Source organism: Ailuropoda melanoleuca, chromosome 7, assembly GCF_002007445.2.
Source record: "Ailuropoda melanoleuca isolate Jingjing chromosome 7, ASM200744v2, whole genome shotgun sequence".
Classification (NCBI taxonomy): domain Eukaryota; kingdom Metazoa; phylum Chordata; class Mammalia; order Carnivora; family Ursidae; genus Ailuropoda; species Ailuropoda melanoleuca.
This window is the reverse complement of record NC_048224.1, coordinates 104,803,458-104,819,323: the sequence shown is the minus strand read 5'-3', so window position 1 is coordinate 104,819,323 and position 15,866 is coordinate 104,803,458. Positions and strand designations below refer to the sequence as shown.

The following is a 15,866-nucleotide window of genomic DNA, read 5'->3' as shown; positions in this document are numbered from 1 at the left end:
TCCCACTCCCCCTGCTTGTGTTCCCTCTCTTGCTGGCTGTCTATCTCTGTCAAATAAATAAATAAAATCTTAAAAATAATCATACTCTTTCTAAAACAACATGTTACCAATGTAAGTAAATGGTAATACATATATTCTATTTATTAGTAAAAAATACATAAATATATTCTGTTTACTATATTTTCACTTTAGTTTATCAATTAAGATTCACCTATCACCTTAACTATACAAAATAAGACATCCACACAAAAATATGAATTTGGTGTCTGAGTGTTTAACACGACTGATCAATTGTGAAGATTCCTGTAGGATGATTTTCAGGAATGATTCAACCAAAATATTTTAGATTTGAAGTACAGATGTATAGATACAGATTTAGATAAAGATACAAACAGATAAGTAAATAAGCAGGTAGATGATGGATAGATGATAGATAGATTGATATAGATAGATGATAGATGATAATGGATGGGTACATTCTGTGCTATTTCACTGTTCATCTATATTTTTTTGAATTGTGCTAAGAGTGAAAAAAGGGAAAATATTGGTAGAATTATTTATTATTTTCATATCAGTGATTTTGATGCCACTGGAATGATACAGTTTAGAACTACAGAGAAAAAAAAGTCTCTGTAATCTCGCAGGATTACCCATATTGTAGGGTGGTCTGCCATCCAGTCTTCCTAACAGGAAACTCTTATATGCATGTAGAGGTGTAGGAACTTATTACCTCATTTTTAAGATATACAAACTATCAAGATTCCTAGGCTATTTTGGAGAGAGGAGAAGGGTAAAGATATATGTAAATGCAACATTCTCTGAAAAACCAAATGCAGTTCTGTTTCAAAAAAAAAAACCCAAAAACATTAAAAGAGCACAAATTCATTTGGTATCCTCTAACAGAAACCATAAGATATTAACTCTTAAAACAAACAGTTATAAAAAGAGAGAAAGAGAGAAAAAAGAATATATAAGAAGTGTCTCCTTAAATTTAAAATGTTTGCTGAAATTAAATGTAAATAAAACTTACAGAAAAAAATAAAGTTGATGTCATCTCTTAAAGTCAATGAGAGGAAATACATTAAAATTATGGGAAAATAGATGACATAAAAATCCGCAGTAGGAGAGTATAATATTTTACCCCTGGTAGTTTTAAGAGAGTACCAATAAAGTGGGAGAGAAAAATAAGAAATTGTTTGAATGTTTTCTCTGAGTACAGCACATGGCCTCAAAAATGAGTAGCCCAGAAAGTAACTAGAAAAATGAGAAAGAGCAAGTTCAGTCTGTCTGCATCAAACTTCAGAATATCAAGGACAAAGAGATGATTATAATATCTGCCTAAGAGGGAAAAAGTGAACCTGAGCTAACAAGAATAACACTAAATGAATAGCAATGAAATAGGAGTGAGATAACCCGAGTCAACTACAGCGGAAGGATAATCAGACTGGAGTCAGGCTTTTCAGTTACAAGGGATGCTAGACAATAATGAAAGCATACTTCAGACCTCTGACGGGCAAAGCTTTTCAACTCAAACTATTACCCAGGTATGAAGGAAGGGGGCCGGAAAGCATCTTCAGACATTATTGGTTCTGCTGACTTCAGTAAGGACGTGAACCTCCAGATCCATTCTCAAAGACTTGACCTTGGAAAAGGAGTGTCTCAAGAACAAATGTTTTAGTGTTAGGATTCGAAGATCTCCACTGTCAGGAAAGGTAGGGGATAAACGGTTCTGCGTGCAAACAATTCTCAGCCTCATGGAAAAAAGAGACCATGAGATGGTCTCTTTGCCAAAGGCAAACACAGGACTTTTTTCCACCTGCCAAGATTTGGACAGTCCTAATGTGTCACTGGATTGCCCTCCTTCTTGTGGCTTCAAAGAAGCCTGCCTCCACTTCTGGTTTGTTATCCTTGAGCGGAGGGCAGTTATTAAAGCAATCCCAGGATGCTCTGCTCCCAACTGAGGGCCGGGCGGGGGAAGGAGGAGGGAACTGCTTATCTGCATCTAGAAACACTCACGGCCTGGAGAATGTGATGTTGAAATTAAAATATTAAAGAATATTTTCAAAACAATATTAAGTATTTGAATTAATGAAATTCCTGAATGTATATATAAAGAAAGAGAACCTAAAATGACATTTATTATCAGCATTTTCCTTGGCTTTTAGAAACGATGCTTATAACAACTAGTAATGAGTGGACTGAAGAAAATATGAGCATAATAAAACCGTGCATTTATTTGTGATGCAACCCATTAAACTAGAAAATGTCATTTTAGGCTGTCAGTTCTCATTGTCTTAAAAGGAATACTTGCTTCAGCTCAACCTCTGTTTCTTAAATTATTTCAGTATATGTTTGTCTTCATGTCTCCTTTACTTAAAAAATAGCACTTCTCACAAGACTTTAAAGTTTTCTTTAAAACTATTCTTCCTTCAAAGTTTTGCAAATTTTACAGGGAAACAAAATTCAGAACTGCCCACTCAGTTTTATGCACCAGATATAAGGAATGGTATTGTGAAAAAATATATAATGGTGTAAGTTAGGATTGCAAACAAAATATATAATTCTTTTGATAATGTATTCTCTTGTACTCATACTCAAACACATATAAACAAATATATACACAGACCCACAATTTTCAGTACTTGTCAGATTGATAAAATAGTGAAATTTCTGAACAGGATATGGGACATAAAAACAAGTTTTTGGAGCTGATAACTGTTCCATTTACATTTGAAACTTTAACTGAATAACAGAAAATCATAATAACGTTGCCTTTCTTATTATTTATGCAAATGTGATATCAATACAGACATGTGTGTGAAATTTCTAGTAATACTTTAGAACTTTTATACCTACTTCTCTAATTTTATCAGTTCCTCTTAGAAATATGATAGACACACCATTAGTAATCCTAGCAACAAAGAGGAAAAAAAAAAAAGGAAGGGAATAAGGAAAAGGAAAAGAAACATCCGCAAACTAAAGACTCTTCTCAACAGAATGGGATTTTATACACTGATTTATAAATTTTAAGTATCAGCAAAATCCTCATTATATATTTAGTCTTCTGTGGTCCTGTTACTTATTGAATTCTAAGGTTAGATATTCCCTGGTGTCTTTCCACTGAGTTATGTTCTTGTTCAAATAAATATTTATTAAAGACTTTTTAGTGCTAAGAATTCCATCGGATGCTGGGTAAAAAAGAGATGAATGAAGGAATATTTACATTCAGTATTTTACACACTAGTAACAGAGTAGTTACAAATAAAACTTATTTATTCAGCCACAGAGAATGTGTGCCCTGTTTGTTGTGTAATAATCTTTTACTAAATCTATTACTCATTTCCAGAAGTAAAATTTTGTATCAAAAAATGTTTCACTGGTCCTCAACATATTCCTCTGAGATTTGTGGATATCCCTTCTTTTAATCAAGAATTATATTTTACCAGGCAATGTTGTATTTTACTAAAAAATACAGAACACTGAATTCTGCAGTGGTGTTAAGGATTTGTGGACTGAGTAGGCAGAATTCTTTTTACTATACTGTGCTTTGATAAAATGGTAAAGCCCCACAGATATTCTAGAACACTGGCCCTGGAAACTAAGATCTGATTCTGAATACCAACAGTTTCCTCTTTATGAGACAAGTGAGAAATAGAACTGTTTGATCTGAGTCACAGTATTAATATTCTCTTCCTGAGCAACTGGTCAGATTTTATCCCCAAAATATCATAAATGATACAACTAACTAGATTTTTCCTTGTATGTTAAATGTTATAAAGTCTAGAATTAAGTTTATATCTAGAAGTAACAAATATGCATGCTGTTTTGTAGCAGTCTCATATTTGGCTCTATTTTATATTTCTTTGCTTATTTTGCTATCTTCTTTAGTATGTCATTTTAATCAAATATATCCATCTTTATTTTATCTATTTTGGGAATCACCTTCAATTTTTTAATAATAAGTTGAGGTATTAAATTAAAGATAAGGCTAGAAGAATTAGTCTAATTAAGTCTGAGGAAGGTTTGTGCAAGAATGTTCATTGGTTCAGGGGCACCTGGGTGGCACAGCGGTTGAGCGTCTGCCTTCAGCTCAGGGCGTGATCCCGGCATTATGGGATCGAGCCCCACATCGGGCTCCTCTGCTGTGAGCCTGCTTCTTCCTCTCCCACTACCCCTGCTTGTGTTCCCTCTCTCGCTGGCTGTCTCTATCTCTGTCAAATAAATAAATAAAATCTTTAAAAAAAAAAAAAGAATGTTCATTGGTTCAATCATTCCATCCTTCAACTAGCAATAAAACTGTACCACTATGTATTATAATACTCATGTTAGAATGAAAAGATGAATAAGATATTTTACTCAAGGATCTTATAACTGATGGGGGAGACCAGAAAAGTTAAAAAACAATTAAAATAAAATGTTGTAAGTACCATAAGTGAGTGCTATGATCATACTGTGTTAAGTCAGGATGGATAATTAGGAAAGGTATCTAAAGAGAGATGATGCCTAAATTTAACCATAAAGGATTAATAGGTAAATTGAAGAAGAAAAATACATTTCAGTCAACAAAGCACAATCTGTTTTAACGTTTTTAAAAGTAATCTCTACACCCAACGTAGGGCTTGAACTCACAACCCTGAAATAAAGAGTTACATGCACTTCCAGCTGAGCCAGCAAGGCGCTCCAACAAAGTGAAATTTGTAACAAGACAAAAGTGAAAAGAAAGCATAGAATATTTGGATAGTAAATCACAAGGTTATTAGAAAACAAATTAGTTCAATGATGTTCAGTATCTTATTAATATATTTTACAATGTAACAAATGCCCTATTTAATGTTTAATCTGCAGTATAAGAGATATGGGAGAATACATAATATGACCTCTATAATCTCATTCTATGATAATATTTCAATTGAAATTTGAAACTGAACAAGATATTTATTTTGCTGTAATTTCTTGTCCCTAGTTAGCCTTATATCTTTGAATTCAGCCCAAATTTCAAAAAATAAAGCTATACATTCATGTGATATTCTTTCCATATTCAATAGAAAACAAATGTGATTCAGTTTTCCAGAAAACATGAGGAAAATCTAGTTGTTCAGGTGAATCCTACCTGAGATAAAGAGCTATTAAGGAAAAATATTAAATCAACTGTAGTAAGCTCACCATTTCAGTTCCTATTTTCTGGTTTTGACTGCTAATTTCATTGCTTGCTTTTGCTTTTGTAGATTTATCTGGGGGATAATTTTAATTTACATTTTAACTTTTTTCATCAGTGTTTTCAACCTGAATGACCATGCAAATCTTCTAAGGCTCAATGTAAAATGCATGTTAAAATTATGATTAACAGAAAAATTCCTTCATCCCTAATAGTTTCCATCTCAATGTGCAGGTGGTAATGAAATGCTAAAGCAAATGAAACCAAAAATTATGTGGACTAATAGGTACTTAAACTTAGAGAAGATATAAGAAGATATTTACTCCAGAACCTTAATTTTACAAATGAAAAAAATGCAGGACCAGAAAGATTAGGTAGCTTGCTGAAGTTCATACAGCTCATTAGTGGCAAAACTTGGTTTGGAATTCTTCACAGATCTGCATTTTGTTTTGCTGTGGTTTTTGCATAGATTTTCTACCTCATTCTGATTATTTGTGTATTGCTATTTCTAGAATATATCAAGTTTATTTTATACAATTAATATGACGAGTCTGGAGCAGAACCAGGTGTGGTGGTAATGATGAGACTGTCCTTAGGAAAGAGAAATCCAATTGTCCTCTGAACACATTGTTAGGGCCTCTTCCAGGGCCCCAGAAGGAGCCTGGTTAGGGAGGGACACTGAATTTTCATCTTCATCAGCTCACAGGAAATCCCTTCTCAATGAGCACAGTTAGTAGCATTTACTGTAAGACCATATTTTGCTAGAGTCAATACATTATGTAATTTGATATGTTTTTCCTTTTATGGGGATTACTGATGGGGTAATATAAATTCATATCCCATTCAAGAGTATATACAGTTTCTAATTTCATAAAAAATTGGTTTCTTTTTTCATATAGTAGAAAAGCTATAAGCATCATGACCTATACCTTCTGGCTATACATTTACTAAGGTGTAAAATATTTAAAATGACTATATAAATATCCAACTGAAATTCTGTGGATACGCATGCTTAAGATGTTTATTTGAGTGGCTGATCTGATAAAATAATTCTAAAGCATATAAATCTAGAGATTTCTGAATTACTTACAGCTGCTATGAGATAAACTATAAATACTTTTGTCATAGCTGATGTTGTGATGCTAGAAAAATGTTCTTATTTGCCATTTTATTAATAGAATAGTATGAATTTTTGTCCTGTAATTATTAAAGATTTATTTATTTATTTATTTATTTGAGAGAGAGAAAGAGAGAGAGAGAGAGAGTGGGGAGGGGGTTTGGGGGTAGAGGCAGAAGGAGAGGGAGAGAGAAACTCAAGCAGACTCCACACTGAGTGCAGAGGTGAGGCAGGGCTTGATCTCACAACCCTGAGATCAGACCTGATCCGAAATCAAGAGTTGGACACCCTTGTCCTATAATTCTTTAGGCATCCAGAAAAAAACAAACTTCATGGAAATTACCCTAGAAGTGTCTCCTTATGAAGGTAAAGACAATGTTTTTTTTTTTTATTTTTAGGTGAAATCAAATCAACCTTCTTCATATCTTTATTCAGATCACCCCTGCTAGAATGNGAGAGAGAGAAAGAGAGAGAGAGAGAGAGTGGGGAGGGGGTTTGGGGGTAGAGGCAGAAGGAGAGGGAGAGAGAAACTCAAGCAGACTCCACACTGAGTGCAGAGGTGAGGCAGGGCTTGATCTCACAACCCTGAGATCAGACCTGATCCGAAATCAAGAGTTGGACACCCTTGTCCTATAATTCTTTAGGCATCCAGAAAAAAACAAACTTCATGGAAATTACCCTAGAAGTGTCTCCTTATGAAGGTAAAGACAATGTTTTTTTTTTTTTTTAGGTGAAATCAAATCAACCTTCTTCATATCTTTATTCAGATCACCCCTGCTAGAATGTGAGCCCCAAGAGGACATAGTTCTCAGTTTTTGTGGTCTGTGGTCAAGCACCTGATGCCATGCATATAGGAAACCTAATATTTTTGAATGAATTAGTATTTTTAATTAAATGTGTGCCCTATAAGATCTAAGGTGTCAATATTGAGAGTTACTAATAGTTTATGTATCATTGTAATATTTATTTTTACTAGACAAATATAATATAAATCTTTCATGTTCCAGCTTTTGAATCACCAGTACCTCTTACCACAATTGGNCTCACGCTGAGTGCAGAGGTGAGGCAGGGCTTGATCTCACAACCCTGAGATCAGACCTGATCCGAAATCAAGAGTTGGACAACCTTGTCCTATAATTCTTTAGGCATCCAGAAAAAAACAAACTTCATGGAAATTACCCTAGAAGTGTCTCCTTATGAAGGTAAAGACAATGTTTTTTTTTTTTATTTTTAGGTGAAATCAAATCAACCTTCTTCATATCTTTATTCAGATCACCCCTGCTAGAATGTGAGCCCCAAGAGGANACTATGTCCAAGAGGCCATAGTTCTCAGTTTTTGTGGTCTGTGGTCAAGCACCTGATGCCATGCATGTAGGAAACCAAATATTTTTGAATGAATTAGCATTTTTAATTAAATGTGTGCCCTATAAGATCTAAGGTGTCAATATTGAGAGTTACTAATAGTTTATGTATCATTGTAATATTTATTTTTACTAGACAAATATAATATAAATCTTTCATGTTCCAGCTTTTGAATCACCAGTACCTCTTACCACAATTGGGCAACAATGTCACCTCNGCCCCAAGAGGACATAGTTCTCAGTTTTTGTGGTCTGTGGTCAAGCACCTGATGCCATGCATATAGGAAACCTAATATTTTTGAATGAATTAGTATTTTTAATTAAATGTGTGCCCTATAAGATCTAAGGTGTCAATATTGAGAGTTACTAATAGTTTATGTATCATTGTAATATTTATTTTTACTAGACATATATAATATAAATCTTTCATGTTCCAGCTTTTGAATCACCAGTACCTCTTACCACAATTGGGCAACAATGTCACCTCACTCTGCCTCTTTAGATGTCATTTGTGTAACATAACAAACACTCCAAAACACCAAATATTTAAGCTTGAGTGCATTAGCAATGCCATGCATGGAAGCTACTCCTGCCTTTAATAGCGATTTATCTATTAATTTCATTAAATGATTTCATCATTCGGCACTCGCAGGAAAGGATTTAAATAAAAATGCATTGCACTTTTTTCTTTGCCCAGATAAGGGCATTAGATTGTCAGATTTAATATAAACAAAAGTTCTTTCCAAAAACATTTCACATTTTCATAGGACATGAAGCCTCTGCTCAAAAGACAATAAAGATAAAAAATGATGTCGTAGCAACTTTTCTTTCCTGATTGTTTCAGTTAAAAGGTAGTTTTAAATGCAGGAGTTCAAATAGAATTTGGAAGGGGCTTTAATGATATTCCTCTTCCTACAATGAAAGAGAGCTCATGGGTCCTCAGTAAAATGATTTCTGAAAAGTAGTAGGTTCTAAGAAACTAATACACAAGAAAATATTATAGCATTCATATGTCACAATTGAACAGAATGATATAGGCTATTTATGCTTTGTTTAAACAGTTAGGTTCACACTGCATTTTAAACTTGGGATAAAAGAAAAGAGCAATGCAAATATTAAATCACACTACATTTTATGCTTGGGAGGAGGGAAGAGAAAAGCAGAAATCATTTTGATTATTTTGCCAGACTGTACTATTTAACATTCTTAAAGGATGGTAAAATGCAGAATCGTTAATATTGTTATAATTTAATATATAAAAACAACATATTAATATTTAAGATTTTGAAATAGATCACAATATTTATACATATACTTGTGTAATCATGTATTTGTATTCTCATGTCAAGATTTTATTAAAGCCTTTTTGAATTAGACATTTTAATGCTTCTTGCAACCATATATATACCTGAGTTCATATATTTTTATGAAGAATAGTACATTATGATTAATCCTTTTTTACCTAAAATTTATTTATTTATTTTTAATAATATTTTTTATTATGTTATGTTAGTCACCATACAATATATCCTCAGTTTTTGATGTAATGTTCCATGATCCATTATTTGCGTATAACACCCAGCACACCATGCAATATGTGCCCCCCTTAATACCCATCACTGGCCTGTCCCAATCCCCCACCCCCCTCCCCTCTGAAGCCCTCAGTTTGTTTCCCANCCTGAGTTCATATATTTTTATGAAGAATAGTACATTATGATTAATCCTTTTTTACCTAAAATTTATTTATTTATTTTTAATAATATTTTTTATTATGTTATGTTAGTCACCATACAATATATCCTCAGTTTTTGATGTAATGTTCCATGATCCATTATTTGCGTATAACACCCAGCACACCATGCAATATGTGCCCCCCTTAATACCCATCACCGGTCTGTCCCAATCCCCCACCCCCCTCCCCTCTGAAGCCCTCAGTTTGTTTCCCAGAGTCCACAGTCTCTCATGGTTCATTCCCCCTTCTGTTTACCCCCCTTCATTCTTCCCTTCCTTCTCCTACCGATCTTCCTATTTCTTATGTTCCATAAATGAGTGAAACCATATGATAATTGTCTTTCTCTGCTTGACTTATTTCACTTAGCATAATCTCCTCCAGGCCCGTCCATGTTGCAGCAAATGTTGTGTAATCGTTCTTTCTGATGGCTGAGTAATATTCCATTGTATGTATGGACCACATCTTCTTAATCCTTATCCTTAGTCTGAAAGACCTAATAATTAGGAGGACTCCAAACATGTTAAAAAGAGGAATACTAGCTTGTTACTATCCTTTTGAGCACTCAACTAGTTATTTCCTTATTTGGTATGGACTCTTTTAAGAAGGTTAACATTTTGTTAGTTTTGCAACAGAACGCTTTGCCTCACTTATGTTTTTAGAAAATAATTAGCTATTAATAGTGAGTCTGTAAGGCATTTACAGATAATTTAATTTCAATTTGATTTTTATTATATTAGAATAAAACTTTCAGACTAAATTTTATTAATTCAACAAATATATTGCCAAGAATATTTCTCTGGGTGCTAGAGAGAAAACTGTGGACAAAAATGACCCGCTCTCAGGNAGCTTAACCGCTGTGCCACCCAGGTGCCCCTGGTATGGACTCTTTTAAGAAGGTTAACATTTTGTTAGTTTTGCAACAGAACGCTTTGCCTCACTTATGTTTTTAGAAAATAATTAGCTATTAATAGTGAGTCTGTAAGGCATTTACAGATAATTTAATTTCAACTTGATTTTTATTATATTAGAATAAAACTTTCAGACTAAATTTTATTAATTCAACAAATATATTGCCAAGAATATTTCTCTGGGTGCTAGAGAGAAAACTGTGGACAAAAATGACCCGCTCTCAGGGCACCTGGGTGGCTCAGTTGGTTAAACGTCTGACATTGGCTGAGGTCATAATCTCAGGGTCCTGGGATGGAGCTCTGCATAGGGCTCTGTGCTCAGTGGGGAATCTGCTTCTCTTTCTCCCTCTCCCTTTGCCCCTCCCCCTGCTCCTGCTCTCTCTTTCTCTCTCTCTCAAATAAATGAAATCTTAAAAAAGAAAATGACCCTGCTCTCTTAGTGCTTCAGGCTTAGTGAGGTAACAAAAGCCCCATTTATTTAGTAGTTGTTGATCTTCGAGTCTAGGAAAATTTCTTTTTGGGGCTACTTAAATAAGAAAAAATACTATACTTATAAATAAAATGTGTACATTATATAACAGATACATCACACTGTCAAAGTTTTTAAAATTTTTCTATAAGAAAGCTATTTATTATTATGCTCTCAAATTTAAAAAGTAACAGTAAATTTACCTTGATACAAAAATCGTGTTGCATAATAATGTGTGCTTGCTAATGGCACAAAATGATGAGTGCCTCTGAGACAATACAAATTAATGTTATATATATATATTTATACATATATGATATAAACATATAAATATATAAATAAATATATAATATAAACATATATACATATATGTAACATATATAATATAAATGTATTTTATATTAATACTCTAACTTTGAAATACAAGTATCAGAATTTCTTTGGTAGATATTCATAGCCTTCAGTAGCTGTAGGTAGTTGAGGAATATAATTAATTTCCCCATGGGCTTACTGTCTGTGTCAATGAAAAGCAGTGTCAAATCAAATTCTGATGCACATATACTTATTTGCAAATAAAGCAGAAACAAGCAAAGCTAGACTCACTACTTGACTTTAGGCTAAATAAAGGACAGTATTTTGTACTGAAATACAGCTAGAATTGTGGTTTAAATTAGGTAATATAATCCTTATATTTGGCTATAATTGAATAAGTCCTTGACCTTGAACGGGTGACTGAATAACCTACTATAATTATAATCTTATAACCTCATTCTGTAATCACTATAACTGTTGATATGAGGGCAGAGGTGCTTATAAAATATTCCTCTTTTGTCCACATATCTTAAAGGCTGTTTCACTAAAGGACAGAAAAGGTCTATGAAATGTATTTAAATAAGTCATTATAAGATTAAATAGATGATGGTCGTGTAATAGTCCACACTTGAATCTGAGCTTCTGATTACAGAGTTTAAAAGCTAACAATATACAAACTATTTCCCCAATTGTTACTTTATATAAGGATAATTCAGATATTTATATAAGGATAATTCAGATATTAATTAATGGGTCTCTCAATAAAGGCTAAAGTAAAAAAAATGAGAAACCCATTGTACTCTGGTTGCTGACATATTCTAACATGGAGACAATGAGGAATTAAAACTGGATTTTTTTATGAATAAAACAACTTTAAATTGTTACCAGCACATTATTTCATGTTGAATCTATAAATTCTCACACTATTTGTTAGTAAAAAGACAAATACCTTGATCTATAATTTGGGTTTTTTTTTTCTTTAGGGTTTTTACCTTTTATTTAAACATTAGTCCCATTATATTTCATTAAGACCATGTTAACTATAGATAACACAATCAAAATAAATATTGAGGCATATTTTTCCTCTCAACCATGACAAATATAAACAGTTGCATATTCCATAAATCAGGACAGACAAAAACATACTGATTATTCAACATCCTCAAACAGTAACTTGATGCTAAATCTCAATAATTGCCAAACATCAGAGATGCTAAGTGTAAAATGTCAATATTACAGGTAGAATTTGTAATTAAGAAGAATAAGGGGGAAAATTATAAGAAAAATGGTTCAAGAAGCAGTTGGACTCATGTGAATTCAGACCCTTTCTTTATTCCTTCCTAGACAAAGTTTTGACCTTGACATTATTTTTGACCTGAAGTACATGAAATCACATTTAACTAAAAGTCACTTTTTTAAAAACAAAAAAAAATCTAAGTGCTAAAATCCCTTCCAAGCACTGTAAGTACATTTTCCCATTTAATTCTCACAATACCTCCTTGAGGTAAGTACTACATTATCACTATTTTATAGATTGGAAAACAAGCTCAAAGAGTTGAAGCTGTTGACTTTCTGGCATAAAGATACTCAAAACTTTTTGCAACCAACTCCATGCTTTAAGAGATATTTTTTACTAATACTTTGCTCAGGTTCTAGCTTAGAAAACACTTCCATGTCAATCAGTTAACTCTCAGGCAATGGGAAAATCCCTAAGACTTACTTTCTTTCTTTTTTTTAATGCAGAATATATTGTTTTTATAATTTTTGTTTAATTAGTCACCATACAGTACATCCCCAGTTTTTGATGCAATATTCCATGATTCATTATTTGCGTATAACACCCAGTGCACCATCCCATATGTTCCCTAAGACTTTCTAATGGAATGACGTGTATGCAGCCAGAATGGGGGGGGGGGGAAGGATTCAATAAGAAAGGACATTTCAGGGACTTGTGAGCAGTTATTTTCAACTTCTACAATTCCTTATTTTGTTTATGCTTATTTTCATTTGTTTCCACTTAATTGAATACAGCTGTGTAGGTATAGCAGGACAGGGAATGGTAAATAAGTCAACGTGCTTTTTTCTGCTGCCTCTTAAAATAGCATTTCCTAGTGTCAGCTAGAACTATACAAGTCCAGGACAATAAAATGATGGATTCCTTGGATCCCAGTCTTAATGCAATTATTATACCTGATTTACACATTTATGTATAGGATTTGCAATACTGACAGGGATACAAGTTATAAAATAGCTTAATGGAATTTGCTGTCTTGAAATTGTACCTTCACATTTTGATTCACACGCTTCCATATTGTGATCATTTGGTTAAGGAANCTTATTTTCATTTGTTTCCACTTAATTGAATACAGCTGTGTAGGTATAGCAGGACAGGGAATGGTAAATAAGTCAACGTGCTTTTTTCTGCTGCCTCTTAAAATAGCATTTCCTAGTGTCAGCTAGAACTATACAAGTCCAGGACAATAAAATGATGGATTCCTTGGATCCCAGTCTTAATGCAATTATTATACCTGATTTACACATTTATGTATAGGATTTACAATACTGACAGGGATACAAGTTATAAAATAGCTTAATGGAATTTGCTGTCTTGAAATTGTACCTTCACATTTTGATTCACACGCTTCCATATTGTGATCATTTGGTTAAGGAATAAAAGGAACATTTTATAGCATTATCATTGTTAAACAGGATCCACTTAAAATAATTTTATAATATATAATCCTTTTATTTAACACTTAAGAAGCCCTGAGATCTAAAGTTATGCACCCAAATTCCTTCACTAGTGGTCCCTCTTGGCAAAGAAAGTATATCTGGTTCTCATTTTAGACTTTTACAACTGTTTTGATTAGAAGCAACTAGCATGAATCTGTAATAACAAAGGTCAGTTGCTGCTACAATGTAAGCAAGCATGAAATGATAGACAAGGGCTGTTAGTAGAAAAGTTTATAGGAGGGATCTGTAACCTTGGCTCTTACATCTAGAAATTTATAGAAGGCATATCAACCTGTCTGCATCCCCCTAAAAGGTTTATGATGGGAAGGTAAAGTAAGTGATTAATTAAAAGTAAATTGAGGCAATCCCTTCTCATTGTTTAAGACAATTTTGAAGACAATGCATTAAAAATATTTTCATAAAATACAGAAGATAAGGAGCCTTCCTTTTTGATTGTTTTCTCTTATCTTAGAAAGTTGCTAAAAGCCCACAATGTCAAATAATAGCTGAGACAGAGAGAACAAGCTAGAATAACCAAACATGTGAGACAGAACAGGAGTCTTTAAGGTATAAAAGAGGTAGTAGAGTCAGATCAATGTGCAATGTTGATTAGTTGCAGGAATTTTGATGTGGAGACTTACAGACAGAGAGGAACAGGTTGGTTAGAGCCAGAAAGCTTCTAGTGCAGCTGATTAGCGTTGTCTTGATGACAAGTTCCTTTCATATGAATGATATGTAGCAGGTAACATCCCAAAAAACACCCTTGAGATTATATACTTGTTTTACGTTTACTTATGCCATACATACTTATATAAATAACAAACTTAGTCTTGGATACATAAGATGATTAGGATCTCGTATGTTGTTCTGTTGTATAGGAGAAATACTTATCTTAGTTTGCCTTTGGATTAATTCTCCCTAATTCCAAAATTAACTTCCCAAAATACAACAAAACAAAACAAAAAACAAAAACCCAAATCTGATTGTTTACTCACTTGTACAGAAAGAACAAGCTCCTTAACCACATTCATCTTTAGCCTTTGCCTCACGCTGCCTTAACCTCTACTGCCCTCTGCTACCACACCCCGAGATTTATCACACTCACTAAATGAAATACCAAGGTGGAAACTCAAAAAGGTGTTTAGCACAAGCTGTTGCTTCTACCCAGACTGATCCTTCCTCTCTTCCTTGACTGAGGAATTCTTATTCATCCCTTAACAGATGGGTCTAATGTCATTTCTAGGAAAAGTCTTCCTTTACTACACTTTACAATGCTATTATCCTATCTCATTGGCTCCAGGTACCTAGTGGGTGTATTATAGCACCCATGACTATAGACCATGATTATTTAATTACGCATTTTTCCACATTTAGACTCTTAGATTTAGATAAGGCTATGTCATATTCATTTTTATTTAACTGCCCGCTAGTGCCTAAAAAATTGCTAGCTCATATTAGAAACAAAACACACACACACACACACATTTGCAAACACAGAGTGCATTTGGTGATCTAACTTTTAGATGTAAATATATTTGCAATAATTTTTTCAAAATTGATAGTCTACTATAAAAACAGGTTAAAAGACATGGTTAAAGAAAGTAAACTGTTGAAAAAATATTGAATAAAAAAAAACTCTGTAAAATGAATGTAAGACACTGTCACTGGTTACAGAAAATATTAATAAAAACTTTTTAAAAAGTTAGTTATCTTTTAAGATGAGAACCATACCTGTTCAGTTTCTATATGTACCTGAAGTTCAAGCATATTTTTTTTCTTTTAGTCAATAAACCTAGAAGAAACTCAGGACTATCTCAGTTCAATCACGAAATACTTAATAATTAACTNCTATAGATAACACAATCAAAATAAATATTGAGGCATATTTTTCCTCTCAACCATGACAAATATAAACAGTTGCATATTCCATAAACCAGGACAGACAAAAACATACTGATTATTCAACATCCTCAAGCAGTAACTTGATGCTAAATCTCAATAATTGCCAAACATCAGAGATGCTAAGTGTAAAATGTCAATATTACAGGTAGAATTTGTAATTAAGAAGAATAAGGGGGA

General features: G+C 33.2%; 1 protein-coding gene across 1 annotated transcript in view; it reads left to right on the top strand.

Annotated features, from left to right (window-relative positions):
• The window catches only part of KLHL1 (kelch like family member 1), a 320,540-nt gene that overhangs the window by 264,433 nt on the left and 40,241 nt on the right, over positions 1 to 15,866 (top strand). Inside the window, 1 exon segment of the mRNA XM_034663802.1 lies at positions 1,636 to 1,897. Within this exon segment, the coding sequence (XP_034519693.1) occupies positions 1,636 to 1,897 (262 nt within the window).